General features: G+C 41.0%; 1 protein-coding gene across 1 annotated transcript; it reads right to left on the bottom strand.

Moving 5' to 3' along the window:
* Window positions 1–233: 233 nt before the first annotated feature.
* LOC118763465 lies at window positions 234–21,501 on the bottom strand. The gene is made up of 3 exons (XM_036503116.1): window positions 21,241–21,501; window positions 4,504–4,768; window positions 234–2,940 (listed from the first exon to the last, which is right to left on the bottom strand). Exons 1-3 carry the CDS (start codon window positions 21,466–21,468, stop codon window positions 329–331), a joined length of 3,105 nt encoding a protein of 1,034 aa, XP_036359009.1. The 5' UTR covers window positions 21,469–21,501; the 3' UTR covers window positions 234–328.
* Between the last annotated feature and the right edge of the window lie 804 nt (window positions 21,502–22,305).

Raw genomic sequence — 22,305 nt, 5'->3', positions numbered from 1 at the left:
TATAATCATATACAAAGTCCTAAATCAAATTTTATTTTATTGTTGATAAAATTAGATAACTGTCACATTAACCCTGTTTAATGTGTCTTAATTCCATGACTAAAATGAAAGCTGGATACTGTAAAAAGGTATTAGTAAATAAAGAAAAAAAGTAGCGAAAGAAAAGAGATATTTCTAGCAACGGTTCCCAATATTTCAACATAGTATTTGAAAATATAATACATAGTTAAAAGTTTCTTAGATGGCTACAAAGCTTAAACTTTAAATTATTAACAACGTTTTCTTCTACGATTAAATAATTTTAGGAATTATTTTTGAAAATAGGGTTTTAGATACAATTATAGAGCTGTTGTGACCAAACTTTTCCTGGATTGCATTTCAATGTAACAAAATTATACCAGTTGGAACATTGAATATATTTGGTTTTATCAGGATGAGCGAAACGAGCTTTAAATAACTCCCTCGTGCATGGATTAGAATGAGGTGAGTGCCCCCATTCTACTTCTTCATTATCATCCTTACTTGTTGTATCCGGAAGTTGACTTGTTAATACATGATGTATTGAAGCACCGAATACGCAGTCCATCTCATGTTGGTTCCACACAGTTCCAGGAGAGCAGTTTCTTAGTACGTACGAACCCGGTACAGTGCACTGAATAAATTTTCTTGGGTCCGAATGTGCAAAGTAGCCTGCACCTGCTTCCAATGCTTCTGCTGTACATAAACTCCTACCAGTGTTCATACCACCATACTCTTGTTGAATTATCGTGTGATGTGAATATCTATGTATGCATGTTTGATTTGCTTGTGACCATAGTGTACCATTGTCACACGATTTAACAAAATATGTTCCATGGGTCGTACATTGAACATAATATTGAGGATCTGGGTGGGCAAAAAACATTACATTGGCAGCAATTTTTTCTCTTGTACAAGGGTTTTTAATCTTATTGAGCAGGGAAGGATTGTAAACTTGTAAAGTTGGGGTTTTGACTGTGGTTGAGACAGTAGATTTGACTGTCGTCGTTTTAGGTGTGCTCATCTGTTCTTCACTTATGCATGTGAGGTTTGCCTGTGACCATAAAGCTTGGTAATGACATTCTTTTACAATGTAAGTCCCTGGGTTCGTACACAGTATGAATTTATTGGGTTCAGGATGCGGAAAGTATTGACGACGTGATTCTAAATTCTCTTTAGTGCAATAAGTTTCAAATGTGTTTGAAGAAGCTCGTTTCACTGTACCATGCTTTGGGGAAATTTTAAAAGTAGTTGTTTTTGTAGGTTTAGTAGATCGATCTTTGGACATATAAAGACACGTACGATTAGGTTGAAACCATACAGCATCCTTGCCACATTGTTTTATATAATAATTTCCCCTTGATGTGCATAGGATAAACATTCGTGGATTAGGGTGACGGAAAAGAAACTTATTAGCGGCTATTGCTTTTTTCGTACAAGGGTTTTTGAAACGGGGAGGTAAGGTAATTTTAGATGTTCTATGATTCCTTTGGGAAGTTGTGAATGCTGGTGTTGTTATTGATGTTGTTGTAGCTGTAGTGGTGGTGGTGGTGGTGGTGGTGGTGGGGATGGGGGTGGTAGTGGTCGGTTTTATTCGAGGTAGCGTTATTCTTGGCGGTATGCACTTCTTATCAGGTTGAGACCAAAAGAATAATCTTGGACAATCTCGCCTTACAAATTTTCCTGGGGCTATGCATTCAAAATACATAGTCGGATATCGATGCGCAAAATATTTCAAGCCAGCAGCAATATTTTCTTTTGTACAGAGGCTACTGTCAAATTTCTTGAAATATCTATCAAACTTCGATTTTCTTGTCATTACCATTCTCTCAGTATAGTGTTTCATTGCTTTCGTGCTGGGTTTATTTGCGGGTCTTGAGTAATAAGTAGGGATTGCTTTCGCTGTTGCTGTAGGAATGTCAGTAAACATTTTTGAGGTTGTATATCTTGGTTTGTTAGGAGGCTGGTGCCTTGATTTCTGTGTCCTTTTTGGTAAAGACCTTGCAGTTGTGTAATGCATCGGTATTTTTGATTTGCCTGACAAGGATGTTGTGTAATGCAATTTTTCTTTCATAGTCGTCATGGGTAATGTAGCCGGCCTATTGAACGGATTGCCCTGCTTATTTGATGAATATATTGTAGAACCATAGATGTTTGTCAGATGCCTTCTAGTTGGCAAGTATTGAGTAGATGGATAATAATTATGTATACACGTATCACCTTTCTTTGACCAAAATTTACCAGAGGCGCAACTTCTAATAACATATAAACCCACACCTGTGCACTCGACAAATTTCTTTGGGTTGGGATGAGAATAATAAAGACGTTTGGCTGCTATAGCAGCTTTGGTACAAAGATGCTTAAATATGTTGACCAAAGGGTTTAGGGTAGTTTTTCCGAGGTTGTCGTGCAAAGTTGTCTTGAAAATCAAACTTCTATATTTCTGACGTAGATGTTCTGATGTATTTAAGCACATCGTTTCGTTCTGAAACCAACTGTTTCCTGGGATACAATCTTTCACTATATATGAACCAATATCTACACACTGAATATATTTGGTAGGGTCAGAATGCGGAAAGTATAATCTTCCATTATCAAACGTTTCCTTCGTACAAGGATTGGCAAAAGTCTTTAAAGCTGGCATTTTCATAGCGGGGCGAGTTTTCTTCGGTAGCAGATTTGTATCCTGTTGAGTGGTGTCTGTATCGTCCTCTCGATGAACACAAGTCAATCTTTTTTGCAACCAGAATGTACCAATCGGACAGCGTTTCACGTAGTAGTCTGATGACTTTAAGCATTGGATATACTTTCTCGGATCAGGATGGGGTAAGGTTTTTGCATGGACACCGTCTGTTCTCTCACGACAAATAGTTTTCAAATACTGCTTATACAAAAGATTGTCTTTAGTATAGACTTCCGGGGCTGAAATTTAAAGAAAACAATGAAAATAAGAATATAAAAATGTAATTCATCATAGTTAAATGTAGACAAGACTAATGTATAGGTATTTAGCAAAGAAAGTGAATAGAGTGTTAGTTGTTATAAACTATTATTTCCTGTATATGCATGTATGTGTGTGCGTGTATGCATGTGTGTGTCGTGGGATCGTAGTTTAGTGGTTAGGGTGTTGGTCGAGATATTGTTGGGGTGTGGTTTCAATTCCTGTATCGAATGATATCGTATGATTTTGAGCAACACACAGCGCCTTACGTTACTCTGCGATCATTTTGAAACCTGACGTGTGGTACACAGTGCACCTGTTCAGGCGGCGTAGATTTGATGGAGGAAGTGAACTAAAGAGCATCACATATATTTTACCACTGTAAACAAATGATTAATACATGTTGTTAATATATATATACATGTGTGCGTGTGTTCGTGTGTGCGTGAGTGTGCGTGTGCTTATGTGTGTTAGTATGCGTGTGTGTGTGTCTTTGTAATTTAAGTTGAAACTTAATGATATTATTAATTCTCGGAACCAAATTCCGCCGGGGTTGACTTTGCCTTTCATCCTTTTGGGACCGATTAAATTAAGTACCAGTTGCATACTGAGGTTGATCTAATCGACTGGCCTCCTCCCGCCAATTTTCAGGCCTTGTGCCTATAGTAGAAAGGATTATTAATTCTTGGAGTTAAAGGCGGCGAGTTAATTCCACCGAGGCCGACTTTAGCTTTCATCTTTTCGGGGTCGATAAATTAAGTACCAGCGACACACTGGGGTCGATCTAAACAACTAGCCTACTCACTCAAATTTTCAATGTCGTGTGTCTTTAGTAGAAAGGATTATTAATTCTCTGCGTAAGGCGGCTAGCTAGCAGAATCATTATCACGCCGGGCAAAATGCTTGGCAGCATTTCGTTCGTCTTCATGTTCTGAGTTCAAGGTCCGCCGAGGTCGACTTTGCCTTTTATCCTTTCGGAGTCGATAAAAGAAGTAATCATTGAGCACTGGCGTCAATGCTGTTAACTTACCCCTCTCCCAGAACTTGCTGTCCCTCTGCCAAAATTTGAAACCATTATTAATTCTCGAAGTATTTTTTATTTGGTAGGCAGAGATTCAATCACTGTAAGACTGTCAATGAATGCTCTCATTCTCTCGTTTTAAATAGTGGAATAGTGATATAATTAAAAAAGAATGTTTCAAGATTCTTATATGATTCACACCGTAAAGTCCCCTTTTTGAGAATTTAGTACTAATACAAATTTTAATTATCATCACGGAGAAGAAGGTTTGAATTTAGGGCATATTAGATTGAATCGTCCAAATCTGATTTCCACTTAAGGTTACCACCACAGAATGATGAAATACAAATGTTGCTACAGCAGCACTTGAAAGCAAAATGGGGAAAAATCATGCCTGACTAAATGCCACAAAGTATTTGTCCGATGCTTTAAAGATTCAGCTTGTCTGTATACACTCCAACATTAATGTTAATAATGCCTGACGGAAAAAAACAAAAACAAAGAAGAAAATAGGAAAACTCACTTAGTTCTTCTTCGTTGTTTCGCAAAATGGATTTGGAAATGAGTTTTCGCCAGAAGTCTTCGTCTTGAAATGATTTCTCCGGAATTGATTCGTTGAGTGATGAAAGGTAAAGAGACATTATCGATCCGGAATACAATGGTTTGTCTAGGTCAGGGATATTAATCGAACCCACATCTATATTGAATTCTTTTTTAAACAGCTTACACAAGTCACGCAAATTTTGCTGGCAGGAAGTTTTTACGGACGACAGTTGATCTATATCAATCTGAAGAAAAGAAAGAGAAATAGCAAATAAAATGAATAATGAAATTGCACAATAGCAACATGAAAAATAACATGAAAAATTACAACAAAACGAGCAATCACAAGAGCAATAATAAAACGCCTGCTCGGTCACTCGAGCCGCGTGACAGAGCAGCGAGACATCCTTCAGATCATAACATTCCTTTATTACCGACTCGTTCTATAATATACAACGGTTCATTCTTGGATGTTCTAATAACATATTTGATATTGTATGAGAATTTGTCGCTTGTCTCTCCATGTGAATGGTTACTTAATACGTTTTCAGAGGGAGAAAGAGAGAAGGGCGGGGGTAGAAAGGGGGAGAAAGCTGAAACAATACTTTATATATTAGCTTCAAATTGGTTTCAGAGCCAGCAATTTTGGGGGAAGAGTAGATCGATTATATCGACCCCAGTGGTCAACTAGTAGTTACATTATCGATTCCGAAAGGATGAAAGACAAAGTCGACCTAGGCGGAATTAGAACTCTGAACGTTTAGACGGACGAAATGCTTTGTAGTAAGTTGCCCGGCGTGCTGTTAATTCTCCTAGCTCACCTCATACATTGACATCAGTGCGATTTGACCTCAGGAAACTGCGTGCCCAAATACGACTCTAACGCCAAATATCACAAATTACCATGAACAATCACAATACATCATTTAGATAAGTAGAGATTGCTTAAATCAGGATTTTCTGACAGTCACAACTAGCATTTCACAATCCGATTAGGGTTGACCAGAAGTTCAACAAAGACAAAACTATAAAATAAAGCAACAACAACTTCAACACGAAAACTTATAATGAAGTACGTGTTTCTCGAAAACACGCTTTTGTTGTTAATCAGTATTTGTAAAAATCAATATTTTCTATAGCAGTATTAACCTTCTATTTAGAAAACTTTTAGTTCTTAATCATGATCTTTTGATTGCTGTTCTACATTCCTCTACGTGAGAGACACAGGAAATTTCTTTTACATACGTGTATGCTAACCAATAAATATTTTATTTCAAGTGCATCCTGATATTGATACGAATATATAAAATCATAACAAAGAATATTTTAAGAACAGTCCAGGAAATAGACACATCGATATTCATCTACAGGTTATAAACTCATGAAGGAATACATACATGCATACATACATATATGTGTGTGTATGTGTGCATATATATATATATATAATCCATTCTGCCTGTCTGTGTGTGTATCTTCTAGGATCTCGGGCATCCTCTATCTGATTGCGCTCAAATTCGATATGTAGATACCGACGATATCAGGGCATGTATAAGTCTTGAAAAAATTACAAAAATTGATTCCAGGTGAAAATTCGATCGATAAAGCCGTGAGAACGTGCATTTGTACGCGCAAGTATATCAGCTGTTGCGATCGATACTACGCGTACACGAGAAAAATACACGTGCAGTTTGCGAAAAAAAATCCGCCTGGTTTGAAATACTACCACAAAATGCAGCATATTTAAGAGACTAAAACAATAAGATGCAAAAGAGATATTTTCTTCAAACTTGGCATGAAAGAAGGTAGTCTATCTATATTTCTTCTGTTGCTGGTGTATCAAATTTAGGTTAAGTCAGTGTTTCTCAGAGGGGAGGCCTATAGAACGGCCGGACAAGATTAAATGTTTGACAGCTCAGCAGCGTCCAGTGGACGGGGGGCGTTTTGCTCGTATATATATATATATATAATATATATATATATATATATATATATATATATATTATATATATACTTAATCCAAACAAGAAAACACAGAAAAAAAGAGAAAAAAAGAGAAAAAAACACAGCAACGCAGGACGTGGAACAATTAAAGTATTATTAACGCTCAGGAAAGAAGGGAAGGAAGATTTAACGTTTCGAGCGGAGCTCTTCGTTGGAAACAAGGAGAAGGAAAGGTCCCAAGGAGGGAAGACAGAGGAGAAAATATTTGAGCTGGTGGTGCTTAAGAGATCACATGTTGAAAGACATTCGATCGATAAAGCTGTGAGAACGTTCATTTGTACGCGCAAGTACATCGGCTGTTGCGATCGATACTACGCGAGATCACATGTTGAATGTGTGTGTATATATATATATATATATATATATATATACATATACATATACAGGGTTAGCTAAAAGTCACCCGACAGTAAATCAAAATTCCATACCTATATGAAATCCTGTATTGACTCGAATGAAAAAAGGTATCGCTCAAGAATGACTTCAGTTTGAACAATTTTTATGATTATTCATATTTAGATGTTTTTGTTAAATTCAAATCTGGAATTTAATGATTTTGATTTACTATTAGGTGACTTTTTCCCAACCATCTATACACACACACACACACACACACACACATATATATTCTATATATTATATTATATATTGTAATATTTATATTAAAATAAGGGCTATTACTGTAAGTAAACGCCTCACGCTGTAATGGGACTCTAAAGTCAAACTACTTCAATAAATATGTTAATTAAAGTAGTTTATTATACTAATAGCTCTTAATATGACTAATGTATTTATATTTAAAGGAGAAGTTATATACTTTGTATTAATTTTGTCCTTAATTGGTTTTTCACGCTGGCTACTTGATAAATTCTGATATAGATTTGTATCCTTATCTATCTATCCATCTATCTATCTATCTAGGGTAGACTGATCGTTCTGGATGTTGACGGCAGCAATGGGTGCGCTTTTCGACTCGTATCAGTCTACGCACCGCCCTTAACAGGTCGGGCGGATTTCTTTCGACGTCTAGAAGTATTCTTGGGAACGTCTCGTCCTTTACTCTTAGTGGGGGATTGGAATGCTACCTTGGACACGCATGTAGACTACGTGGGTAGAGACAGAAACAGAAGGGGATGCAAATGCCTCAGAGACCTGCTCAGACGATTCCAACTGTCTGACAGGTACCGACTCGACCACCCAAATGCACCAACGTGGACATGGAGCAACCGCAGTGGGTCGTCGAGATCGTATCTAGATAGGATACTGTGTAGGACAGTAGACAAGGATAACTTAGGATGTCCACAATTCCACACAGTCAGCTACACGGATCACAAATTGGTGACGTGTACGCTAGACTTAGATAAGGCACATAGACAGGGTCCTGGGTACTGGAAACTGAACGCATCATTCCCGTCCAGACAAGTTTTCAGAGACCGGATTAGCACACTAGTAAAGAGGGCTTTGACGGGAGCCATCATCAACAACAAATGGTGGTTTGCCCTCAAGAGAGCAGTAAAAGCAGAAGCGATTAGGTACAGCAAAGCACTAGCCATAGATAGAAATAGAGTAGAGGGTGAGCTAGTTAAGAAGCTAGAAGAGGCAATTAGAAGCGGCATCGCATCCGACGTTTTGGCGGCGAGGTTGGCCCTCGACCAACACTTCAACGCCAAACACGAAGGATGTGCTGTCAGAGCTAGGATGCGTGCTCTAAGGAACGAAGGTGTTGGAGCCGCGAGAGAGGCCCGGGTGGCAGAGGCACAACAGGGCAACAAAGCCACCATTCGGTCACTGGTAGATGAACAGGGGCGCGAATTGCTCGAGCCAAGTAAAATGTGTGAGGCCTTTCAGCAGCATTTTGCCCGACTGTTCGGGACGAGTGGAGGGCAAGAACGTAGGGTAGACTTCAGTGCCTACCTACATAGCCTGCCACGACTCTCGACAAGAAAGGCAGGGTGCTGCGAAGGTGCCATCACGGCGGCGGAAGTGCGGGAAGCGATGGCAGAATGCTCGAGGGACAAATCACCGGGTTTGGATGGTCTACCCGACGAATTTTACTATTGTATGCCAGACTTGTTTGGAGACGTCTTGGCAGCGGTATACTGCAACTGGCAGCAAAACGGGAGCATACCCGGTTTTGTGAGTCGAGGAGCTGTAACTCTGCTGAAGAAAGATCCAAACAAGGGAAACATTATAGATAACTTTAGGCCAATCACTCTGCTCAATGCAGACCTGAAAATTTTGACAAAGGTTTTAGCCAAGAGGTTGGCGCTTGTCATGGAGAAACTGGTCGACAACGCACAAACGTGCGCCGTGCCGGGCCGGAGCATCCATGACAACCTCCATCTGATGCGCTACATCATAGACAGGGTAGTTAACGAACCTGGCATGGGTGGGGCCCTGATCAACTTGGATCAATCGAAAGCCTTTGATAGGGTAGACCATCGATACTTGGGGGCAGTCCTGAGAGCGGCTGGTTTCGGTCCCGTCTTCCGCGGCTGGATAGCTGCCTTGTACAGAGGCATCCGTTCGGTAATTCGCGTAAATGGACATCTATCGAGACCCTTCGACATTGCACGTTCGGTCCGTCAGGGATGCCCCCTCTCGGCGCTTCTATACGTATTGACTCTTGAGCCACTACTGCGGAAGCTGGCGACTCTGAGGGGCATCCCGCGAGAATTAGGATGCGGGACGAGCGTGTCTGCATACGCGGACGACGTCACCGTCATAGTGTCAAGCCACGAGCACATCGAGCGGGTCGGCGAGACACTGAAAGACTACGAAGCGGTGACAGGAGCAAAAATCAACCGGGAAAAGTCAGTGGGCTTGCGGCTCGGCACCTGGAGAAGCAAGCCCATGCCGTCCACCAGTACCTCCGTCGTGGGACGCTGGACAGACGGCCCGGTTGAGTTGCTCGGGGTCTGGTTCGGTCCGGACCTCCAAATGGAGAAGAACTGGAACGAGATAACGAGTAGGGTGGTCACTCTCGCCCAGCAATGGGCCGAGAGGAAACTGTCCCTAAAAGGTCGGGCGGAGGTGGTGAACGCGTACATCGCGTCCATCATCTACTACCGCCTGACCGTCGTACCTTGTCCCGACCCTACCATCACCAAACTAGAACGCATCCTCTTCCGCTTCTTGTGGAAAGGATGCGTCCCGATGGTCAGGCGATCCATTTGCTGTCAACACCCGTTAAAAGGAGGGCTGGGCATGCCGTGGTTGATGATGCGCAGACACGCGCTGAGACTGCGACATCTCCGGCTCTATGTAGACGACGGTGAACAGGTGTGGTCGCCGTTTGTGAGGCACGCATTCCCGCAACTCGTCTCCATGACCGAACTACAGTCGTGGATCAAAAAGAGGCCGAAGAAGGGCGAATGGCACCGCGAGTGTCGCGTTGCTCTCAAGCAACTCTGCCGTCCCGGGTCGACCTTGAGTGACTTCAACACAACCAAAGCATTCTATAGGGGATTAGTGGAGGGGAGGTACGACGACGAGCTCGGGGCAAACCTGGGCGTCGACGAGGAATACCTGACCCGCCTGTTTCAAACGACTTTCGGCCCGGGACCTATGGACAACTTCCAGAGATCCCTGGCCTGGCGGTGCTACCGAGAAGCGCTACCCGTTCGGGATAAGCTCTATAGGCATGGCTCGAGAAACACGGGGCCGACCTGCCCGAGATGCGGGCAGAGCGACGAAACCGCTCTGCACGCAATCGTGCAGTGTCCAGCAATTTCCCACCTGTGGGCTTATGTCGAACGACTGCTGTCACGTGTGGGACGTGTCGGTTTATCAGCGGAGTCTATCGTTAATATCGTCACGCCTCCTTCCTTCAAACGGGAAGGAAGAGCTATTTTTATCATACTTGTGGCTATGGCGAAAGAATGTATCTGGTGGACGCGTCTGAAAGGATTAGAGACAAACACTTTCCTCTCTGGTCAATCTCTCATCAACTTCTTCAAGTATCACTTGAAGAAAAAGTGAGAGTAGAGAGGCAAGTTTTGTCTAGTGAATGTTTTAAAAAAAGATGGGTGAATGTAGCAAGGATGGCACGTATGAATGACGAAGCCACCTTGACTATGATTCTATGAACCGTAAAAATTAATACAGAGAGTTGCTTATTTGCAAAAAAAAGAAAAAAAAAAAAGAAATATAACATGTGACTTCATTGACCGAGGTTACCGTGGTCTTTTCCGTAGGCTTTTCTTTCCACGGGTAAACCTCACCTGTCCCCCCCTTTACACTTCATATTGACATTTCTGTGATAACGATCCCTATTGATCAATTTTTTTCCTCTCCCCCTTTTTTTTAACCCCCCCTTTTTTTTGTCCTCTTTCTCTCCTTTTACGATCCCTTTTGATCGACCCCCCTTTTTTTTTATTTTATTTTTATTTTATTTTATTTTTTTCTTATTTTTTATTTTTTTTTATTTATTTATTTATTTTTTTTTTTTTTTTTTTTTTTTAAACCTTCAAAAGAAAAGCTCTACCTTGTAATTTGTTCTATCTGTGTGCAGCCCTGTGTGGCTAATAAAGAAACATATCTATCTATCTATCTATCTATCTATCTATATCTATCTCTGACGGATGTGATGTCGTTTCAGCTCCGAAGGTAATCATTTATTTTGACCATTTAAAAGTGTATATTGACAAACATTTTGTGCTTAAAAGTTGTGCAACAACATCCACTGTAAACCTTTGATAAATATCGACACAAAATTTTGCTCCTTGTGGGCAAAATTTAAAAGAAAAAATTCTCATAGCCTTCGTGGTTTCATTTAGCCATTTTATTTCCAAAATGGCCACTGGCCACCACGAGGCTGAGTTGCAAGTGAAGCGTGACGCAGAAACAGAAAAACAGGATGCTCTGTTAGCATACGCCGAACCTGACAACTCCACCACCACCAACAGCAACAAATACAAAACAAAGGTCGCAAGGCCAAGCACCGTCAACACCATCAGTGAGTCCACCACCACCACCAACACCATGGCAGAATCTGCTACTAAAACTGCTATCCCTACTAAAGATATCGCCACCAATAACAACATCACCATCACCGCCACCAAAGACCGTGCCGTCAATGCTACTAATACTACCAACACCACCGCCGTCACCAAGAACGACAATAACAACAACAACAACGACGACAACAACAATTCCCTTCAACCACTGCTCACTCCATCACCAACAAGTGAAAAAATAACGACGACAAGCAAACGAAATGTCGAATTTTGCCCTAGTGCAGGACTAAAGTACGCAGGCAATTTTCCACCCCTTCCTACTAGCACGATCGAACCAAACACACCAATTTTACAAACTGCAGCCAACAACAACATCACCACAAGCAACAACAATAACAAAACAACAACAAATTTCGCTGAGGCGATTAAAGAAAAAAAAACAACAATATACTTTACGGCTCAACAAATACAGGACACGAACATCAAAATAACAGAATCAGAAGGTATAGTAAAAATAAACATACCAGAAGATATTTTGGAAAATGAAAAAAGACGAACAATCATTTATAAAATAGTTAACAAAAAAACAAAAATCCCAGAGAAGGCCAACACAAGCAAAATAGAGAAGTGCTTGAAACCCATCTGGGATCACAAAGAATATGTAACCTGGTGGAACAAATTTGCCCACATACAAGTTGTTTTCTACACCGAAGAGTTAGCTAGACATTTCTCAACGCTAACTCTTCACTCAGATGAACTCCAACTTACACCAAGCTATCGGGGACAGAAAGTGACTAAGATCACTCTAAACAATGTCCCCAAAATAGCCAATAGTCTATGGCTTGTAAAGGCCTTATGCGTAAAAATGGCGAATTATACTATTTTGGAAACCACAGTCACAGAGCATAAAAACTGGGTGGGACAAAAAATAGAATTTCTTCTACATATACATCATGAGGATATAAAAAAAATACCCACCCAGATATGTGTATCAGACGACCACAAGTTATATGTGGTCGTCGATGGCAGAAGACCACGTTGCTACATATGCGGCAGTGAGCAACACCTCAAAAAAGACTGCAAATATGCCGCAAGAAAACAACAGCAACAACAACAGCAGCCGGAAACAAAAACAAATAAACAAGGTTTACTACCCACACCACTTTTTGCAGGAACAAACCTCACCAAACAAACAACCACACCAACTGCAGCACCAAGAACAGAAGCAGCATCACCAACAACAACAACCAAGAATATACCAACTCCCAAACCAAGGACATCTGCCAAAAAGACCCCAGCAAAAATGAAGAAACAATTACAACTCCAAATCCCCACAAAATTGACACCCTAAACAACACAACAATACCCACAATCACTCAAACACAAAATACCCAAACCCCACATCCAAAACCGCATACACCACAACCAAACGCTCACCAACCAACACCAACAACAAAACCAACACAGTCGACAATAGACCCCAATTCTTTCCCTCTTCCAGACTCCGATTCGTCTGATCTGTCATTAGACGAAGAAGACACGGAAGATTGGCAAATAGCCACAGGGGGGAGAAGAAAAAGGGGAAAAAAAAGAAAAGAAAAAATAACAAACAAAGCGGGAAGATACACCACTCCCGAAACAAAAACATCCACAGAAAACACACACATCAACACAAACACACCATCATCAAACCCCCAAAAATGTTGACAGCCATAAACACAAACAACCACGACCTAATGGAACACATTAGGTCAAACACTAACATTACTGAAAACGACATAAAAACAAGTAACCACCCACATACAACACCACCACAACACATTAAAATAATACACGTGACACAGAACACATACAGCACCCTGAAATCTCTTTACCCTGATGCAGTAGGGAGATTTCAAAAGTACTCATCGAAAAAACTGTATAAAAGCCTCATAGAAGAAGACCGTGAGGTGAAAGACAAAGAACTTTCGAAAAACAAGTAACCTTTTCTCTCTCCTTTTCCTTTTTTGCACTTTTATCGGAACATGCTCAGAATAGGTAGTATAAATGTACGTGGCTTGGGGTCGCCTTGGAAACAAGGCTACCTGTTAAATGACATCAAGTCACTAAATCTGAATATCATAGCCATCAGTGAGACCAGACTCCACAGCTTGCGGGCACTCCAGCACATTTTCGGTACACATTTCAACATTTATTTTTCTCCGTGTCTACCGAGAATGGGCGGAGGTGGCACCGCGGTGCTTATCCGGAAGAGTCTGGATCTCAAAGTAAGAGCAAATTTCCTAGACCCGGAGGGTAGGCTGGTCGTTTTGGATGTCGATGGCAGCAATGAGTGTGCTTTTCGACTTAACAGGCCGACCAGATTTCTTTCGACGTCTAGAGTCTTTCATGGGAACGTCTCGTCCTTTACTTTTAGTGGGGGATTGGAATGCCACCCTGGACACGCATCTAGACTACGTGGGCAGAGATAGCAATAGAAGGGGATGCAAATGCCTCAAAGACCTGCTCAGAAGTTTCCAACTGTCTGACAGGTACCGACTGGACCACCCGAATGTGCCAATGTGGACATGGAGTAACCGCATCGGGTCGTCCAGATCATACTTAGACAGAGTATTCTGTAGGACAATAGATAAAAATAGTGTAGGTTGTCCACAATTTCATATAGTCAGTTACACAGATCACAAGTTTGTGACTTGTACACTTGACTTAGATAAGACACATAGGCAGGGTCCTGGTTACTGGAAACTGAACGCGTCTTTTACAGCACGACAGGTTTACAGGGACCGGATCAGCACATTAGTTAAGAGAGCTTTGACGGGTACCATCATCAACAACAGATGGTGGTATGCCCTAAAAAAAGCGATTAAAGCAGAATCAGTCAGATACAGTAGAGCCTTAGCATTAGACCGAAATAGAATAGAGGGAGAATTAGTTAAGGTTTTAGAAGAGGCACTTAGAACTGGCATCGCGTCCAACGTACTGGCGGCGAGATTGGCCCTCGACCAACACCTCAACGCCAAACACGAGGGATGCGTTGTCAGAGCTAGGATGCGTGCTCTGAGGAACGAAGGAGTTGGAGCCGCCCAAGAGGCCCGAGTGGTGGAGACGCAACGAGGCAACAGAGCCACCATCAAGTCTCTTATAGATGAACAGGGGCGCGAATTGCTCGAGCCTAAAAGGATGTGTGGGGTTTTTCAACAACACTTCACCCAACTGTTTGGGACAAGTGGTGAGTCAGAAAGCAGAGTGGACTTTAGTGCCTACCTGCATGCCTTGCCACGACTCTCAGCAAGGGAGGTGGAGTCTTGTGAAAAGCCTATCACAGCTGCGGATGTACAGGATGCGATGGTAGGCTGCGCGAGAGACAAGTCACCAGGCTTGGATGGTCTGCCCTACGAATTTTATTTTCATATGCCAGACTTGTTTGGAGGCGTCTTTGCAGCTGTCTACTGCAACTGGCAGCAGAACGGGAGTATTCCTGCTTTTGTAAAGCGAGGAGCAGTGGCACTGATCAAGAAAGACCCAAACAAGGGGGACGTCATAGATAATTTCAGGCCCATCACTCTGCTCAACGCAGATTTGAAAATTTTGGCCAAGGTGTTAGCCGAGAGGTTGGCGCTTGTCATCAAGAAACTAATCGACAAGGCGCAAACATGCGCCGTGCCGGGTAGAAGTATTCATGACAACCTCCATCTGATGCGCTACATCATAGACAGGGTAGTTAAAAATCCTGGCATGGGTGGGGCGCTGATCAATTTGGATCAATCAAAAGCCTTCGATAGGGTAGACCATCACTACTTGGAGGCTGTCCTCAAAGCGGCTGGTTTCGGTCCAGTTTTCCGCGGTTGGATCGCTGCCTTATACAGCGGCATCCGCTCAGTAGTTCGCGTAAATGGTCATCTATCCAGACCTTTTAACATCATGCGTTCGGTTCGTCAGGGATGCCCCCTCTCATCGCTGCTGTATGTACTGACTCTTGAGCCACTACTGCGGAAACTGGCGACGCTGAGGGGCATCCCACGAGAGCTGGGATGCGGGAGGAGCGTGTCTGCATACGCGGATGACGTCACCGTCATAGTGTCGAGCTACGAGCACATCGAGCTGGTCGGCGAGACACTGAAAGAATACGAAGCGGTAACGGGAGCAAAAATTAACCGGGAAAAGTCAGTGGGATTGCGGCTCGGCACCTGGAGAAGCAAGCCCATGCCGTCCAACAGCGTCTCCATCGTGGGACGCTGGACGGACGGACCGGTTAAATTGCTCGGAGTCTGGTTCGGTCCGGACCTCCAAATGGAGAAGAACTGGGGCGAGATAACAACTAGGGTGGCTACTCTCACCCAGAAATGGACTGAGAGAAAGCTATCCCTAAAAGGTCGGGCGGAGGTGGCGAACGCGTACATCGTATCCGTCATCGAGTATCGTCTGACCGTCGTGCCTTGTCCCGACCCTACCATCACCAAACTGGAACGCATACTCTTCCGCTTCTTGTGGAAGGGAAACGTTCCGATGGTTAGACGATCCATTTGCTGCCAACACCCGCTAAATGGAGGGCTGGGCATGCCGTGGTTGATGATGCGCAGACATGCGCTGAGACTGCGATATCTCCGGCGCTTCATAGACAACGGTGAACAGGGGTGGTCGCCTTTTGTGGGGCGGGACCTATGAACAATCACCAAAGATCCCTGGCCTGGCAGTGCTATCGAGAAGCATTACCTGTTCGGGATAAGCTCTACAGACACGGTTCCAGACACACTGGACCGACTTGCCCGAGATGCGGTCAGAGCGACGAAACCGTTCTGCACGCACTCGTGCAATGTCCAACCATTTCCGACCTGTGGGCTTATGCCGAACGGCTGCTGTCACGTGTGGGACGAATCCGCCTATCGGCCGAGTCTATCGTGAGAATTGCTCCGCCCCCTTCCCTCAACCGGGAAGGCAAGGCAGTTTTCATCGTACTGGTGGCCATGGTGAAAGAATGTGTGTGGTGGACTCGAGCGAAAGGATTAGAGACAAACACTTACCTCTCTGGCCAATCGCTCATCAACTTTTTCAAGTACCACTTGAAAAGGAAGGTGAGAATGGAGAGGGAAGTTTTGTCTCGCGAAAGATTCAAAAAAAGATGGGTGAATGTTGCAAAGATGGTGCGTGCTAGTAACGAAACCATTTTGAGCATGATCCTGTAGATCGTAAAAAAGAAAGAAAGAGAGCATTTTTGACCTCATGTGTTTATTTCCTCCCTGACTGGGGTTCCCGTGGTCTTTTCTGTAGGCTTTTCTTCCCACGGATGAACCCAATCTTGTTATATCAATGTTTACACCATTATTTCTGTGATACACGATTTTCCTTTTTTTCCTTTTTTTTCCTCCTCTCGATCCCTTTTGATCGCAATCTTACATTTTTTATTTTTTTCCACCCTCGAAACGAAAAGCTCTGCATTTGTATTTGTCCCCTCTGTATTCAGCCCTGTGTGGCTAATAAAAGAAAGTTATCTATCTATCTATCTATCTATCTATCTATCTATATATATATATATATATATGTGTGTGTGTGTGTGTGTATGTATCTATGCATATATATATATGAGTGAAAAGACGCAAGAAAGGGCATTCAATATATTTCTTGGGAGTTACAGACATGTATTTTATTTTTCAAAACAGCTTGATTTGGATTCCATGCTACTTCAAGTTTCGAAGCGCCTAACAGCGCTTTTCTCGTCAAGCTGGTAAAAATACAGATAACTGGCGAGGCACGGGAATCCCCGCTGTGTGGGCTGCAATTGGTCAAGGAAGGTTAGGTGGTGAAACGATTGACAGTGTCGTCAAACTACCGACAACAGTTACATGAGTGATATTGCATCTGGGCAAAGACTGGAGCTGCTAAGCATACCAGTTTGTGTACCAGTTGCGTGCCGGTGATTATGTGTGTGCATGTATGTGTTTTCTTATATCCGTGTATGTGTCTGTGTTTGTATGTGCGTATCGATGTGTTTCTATGTGCGTGTGTGTGCGTGTGTGTGCGCGCGTGCACTCACGTGCACAAGCTTGCATGTGTGCGTATGCATGTGTATGATTGTGTCCGAGTACATATGCATAGTCACCTACATATGCATATACAGGAGTTGTCGATATACTTATATATATATATATTTACCTTCTCGAGGCATACCGACTCATAAGGGCCGGTCTCACGGTTTGATAGCGTTTGTACACCGCACATGGACAGAACGCTGGTCCGTTGCAGGATTACTAAGTAAGCGATAGCAGTTACATGAGTGGAAAGTGATTTTTGGGCCGCGTGGTTGGACAGGAAATTGGTGGCGACTGTGTGTCTGGGTATGGAATGAGTTGGATTTGCAAGCATAACAGCTAGAGTGCATGTGTGTGCAGGCGGATGCGAGCGTGTACATTCTTGTGTATAAGTAAGCATTTGTGCGGATGTACGGATATATATGTGTGTGTGTGTGTGTGTGTGTGTGTGTGTGTGTGTGTATGCGTGTATGTATGCACGAGTGTGTGCGCGCGTGCGCACTCATTTGCACAGACTTGCGCGTATGCGTGCGTGTGTGCGAATAGATATGCAGACTCGTGTAGATATACAAATGGTTGGGTCGTGGATATACATATATGTCTCCCATCACAGCTTCAACACCGAGGTTGGTGTGTTTAAGTCCCCCGTAAGCTAGCAGTCAGCAAAGAAGACCGATAGAATAAGTACCAGGCTTAATAAAAAAAAAATTTTACTGCGGGTGGACCGAAACAAATTGTTCAAGACAGTGCCGTATCATGGCCGCAGTCTAATGATTGAAACAAATAAAATATAACAGGCATATACGTATGTATTGTTCTATTTAATTTATTGAAGCCGTAAAAACTTTAAATAGTTACTCAGAGGTTCACGTAACTGTTCATGAGAAGGTTGTGATAATACAACTAATAAAGATAATTTACGTATTGCGATTATCAAAGTGTTTTGAGATACCAGTTCGAGGAATAAGCACTTGAAGTTGATTTAGCCAAAATAACGGTGTACCGTTGGATGAAAGGAGTATTGATCATAATGGGAAAAAATATAATAGGTGAATCGAAAACACTTAAATGAAAAACATATTGTGAAAAGAATATGATAGATTATGGTAAGAATAAGAAATTGCAAATACAAAAATAGAATATAAGTGAAGAACGCATGAAATTAAAAGTGAAATGAAATCTATTGTTAAAATTGAAATTGTTAAGCGATTAAGAATATTTATAAGAAAACAAAGTGTAAAAACGAAATCAGTGTAAAAGAAAGAGAGAAAGAAAAAGCAGGGAGAAACAGCGGGTGGAAGAAAACCCGAAACGGTAATTGGATGTTTAGGCGATAGGATAGGTGAGGGGTGAGTAGAGATGACACAAAATGTTATATTTATATATATTGAATGGAATATAACTTGTAGCAATGTGGCAGGGGTAGGGAAAGAATGTTAGCTTGGTGATAGAGAGATAATGCAAATCATACGAGGGCGAAAAACAAAGAAAGACTTTTAAGAGTACAATATATTATAACAAAGCTCGAACATACTTATAAGCAAAAATATCGTATACTGACAAAAAATTTGTAAAACTGTAGAAACACACACATGCACACACACACACACACACACACACACACACACACACACACACACACAAGTATATATGATAAAATACATTATGAATTGAATTATGAATTTAAAATTATTAAAATACTCATCACTCAGGCATGAAAATATATTCCAGTAAAGGGAGAGAAACTACTGACAAAACCATAAAATGGTCTAGTAGTTTAGTATTGACTAGAGTGATTATATCAATATAGATAGCGCATAGGTAGCTAGCCGTAAACAGTGTTCTCGAGCGATAGGAAAAATACATGATTATGAAGGTAAAAATAAGACATTTAGGTATTTAAAAAAATATATAAAAATAAACAATTGCAGCGTGGGAGGTGTTTATAAGCCATTTAAGAAACACACAAAAACCGTTAGATTCAATTCAAAATTTAAATTTAATCTGTCAAAATATTTTCGTCGCTTTGAGACAGCGACTTGTTCACTGACTAAATTCCGTGCTGCATGTCCAGACTGCATGTTGATTACGCAGATCAGCTTAAGGGTGGATATTACCTTCTTGTGATGGACAGTTTTTCAAAGTGGCAGAAGTGCATAAATATAAAAAGCCGACATCTGCTGTTACAATAAGTCTTTTGCACTTACTGATTATCAGATATGCTATTCCTGATACCGTTGTGTCAGATAATGAAACTCAATTTATGTCAGACGAGCTTAGAGAATTATTGTAAAATGTTCCTCATCGCAGCACGGAATTTTGTCAGTGAACAGGTCGCGGTCTCAAAGCGACGAAAATATTTTGACAAAGTAGATTTAACGTTGAAGTGAATCTGACAGTTTCTGTGTGTTTCTTACATGGCTTATAAACACCATCCACGCTGCAATTGTTTTCGTTCTAGCAAACGATATCAGATCAGGTCACATGCTATGCAAGTACATCTCCATAATAATATAAAAATAGAAATTAAAATAAGATTAACGTTTGAAAGATGTATGTCTAAAATTATTAGGTTATTATGTAATATATAGTGCGGCAAAGAGTTCTGTATAATAAAGTTCGATGGATTGTGGAAAAAGGGGTGCTGGCACAATATGACACTTCTTGGGTTATATCTACTGGCGACATAGGAGATCTATTCCACAAATCTATTCTGTATCAACAAAGGATCAAATCACACGACCAGTATTCTCAAAAATATGGTTAGTAATACTGGCAAGCATATTTTCTCACTGTCGTCGAACGAGGTAACTTTAAACGATGCCTCACCGTACTACAATGATGCACTAAGCAATAGCAGATACACCAAGATACATACATATGTGTGTGTGCTTGTGTTTGTGTGTATGTGCGTGTGAGTGTATATGTATGTGTGTGTGTATATATATATATATATATATATATATATATATATATGTACACGCACGTTTATGTGTAATTTGTGTGCTTGTATGTATTTTCTTGGGAAGGTGTGCGTATGGGGTGCTGAATGTTGATCATTTAATCAGTAGAGAAACGATCAACATGTCAAATACTTCTGGGGTGTCGTTTGAAATGTAGCTAACCTGAATCGGTTACGACCCCTGCAGGTGAAACAATAATTCGGTTGAATCTTTCCGTTTCAAATTCAAATTGTATTAAATCCTTTCCTATTGTGTGCTCACCTAAGATGAACTATTACAATATCTTAGCATCAAATCTCGTCTTTTAGTGTTTTACTTGCCTTCAGTTTGAAGCATCGTATTTATCGTTCAATTTAATCAACTCTGGAAGAAAAGAATATTATAAACGAGCAAAGGAAATTGAGCATGAGTAAGGATTAGTACAGCTATGAACCATTATATTTTGCTTGGAGTTGCAGATCATTATATTTTATGTAAGCTCACAATGCTTTTGAGTATATTTTGAACATTTGCAGGCTCTCTCGCTCCCCTATCTCACTCACTTATTAAATTATAGCAAAAGCATATCTGAACATCAAAGAAACAGTGCAATCGACAGAGAACGCTGTATTTCGAATCATATAAAAAAAATTATTGTGAAAATAAAAGGTCTTTGTTACTTTTCCATATTTCCATGAAAACTTACGCCTATATAAAAATTATTTTTATTTACTGTATCTTAGATAACGCTACAAAATGCTTGTAAAATAAATTGAATTTAACTTACCCGCCACAGGCCACCACTATGAGGCTTAAATGGAACACCATCCTTACTTTGAATGGCAGCTAGTTTTCGTAGAAGGTGCTTATTCGAAAAAATTCCTTTGGTAGCCAGTTTCTCAACAATGTCACTGACAACTTTATTGCCCATAGCTCCTTTGGTCCTTATTCTTTCGGGAAACTGTCCCGAACAAAATGGAATCAGTAGAAAGTAAACACCAATAGGAAACTTCATTGTCAAAAAATATTTGTGTTCGAAAAAGCTTACTGAAGAAGTTATTAACGAAATAATACTCTTCAGAAAATTGTGTCTCTTTAATATAAATTCAATGGTTAAACAGCCAATGAGAATAAGAATGACGAAAGAATATGAATATTCATAATGCTGTGATAAGTACTAATTACGAATTACAAGGTTTAAAACTAGAAAAAAATAACAACAGTTGTTATTTATGGAACTAATGAGGAAATTTTGCGATGACTTACCAGGTTTCATCATGATGCTAGAGCAACGACTACTACTACTACTACTACTACTACTACTACTAAGATAATAATAATAATAAATAATAACAATGATGATAGTAACAATTATACTAAGGAGCAGGAGGACGAGGAGGAGGTCAGGAGGATTTGCCTTTGAGTAATCCATACATGACTATTCCTCATTCTAATAAATGCATTCTAAATGCGTTCAAAAATCTTGACGAGATAAAATCAAATGGAAACAGGTCTTACAACATTGCTTATATTACAGAGGATACACGTAAAAAACATACATACACGTAAATGAAGTCATCCATTTAAACCATTTATATACGCGGAAGTAGATTGGAAGCACGCACACACACATACACACTCATACACACATGTATATTGACATGTATATATATATATATATAATATATGTATGTGTGTTTCTTTGGTGTTTATTTTGAGTGTTTCCGTCTTTGGCAGAGTTCAAGTTGGGCACTAACAAAGTAGCAAATTTGTTTGAAGCTAAAGGAGATCTTGAGGATTGTAGTTTGTTGGGGTATACATATTTGTGTGCACACGTTCTGATGTACACATG

The sequence above is a fragment of the Octopus sinensis genome, linkage group LG1 (genome assembly GCF_006345805.1).
Source record: "Octopus sinensis linkage group LG1, ASM634580v1, whole genome shotgun sequence".
In the NCBI taxonomy this organism is placed as follows: Eukaryota; Metazoa; Mollusca; class Cephalopoda; order Octopoda; family Octopodidae; genus Octopus; species Octopus sinensis.
Note: the sequence above shows the minus strand (reverse complement) of the source record. Positions and strands in the feature narration are given on the sequence as shown.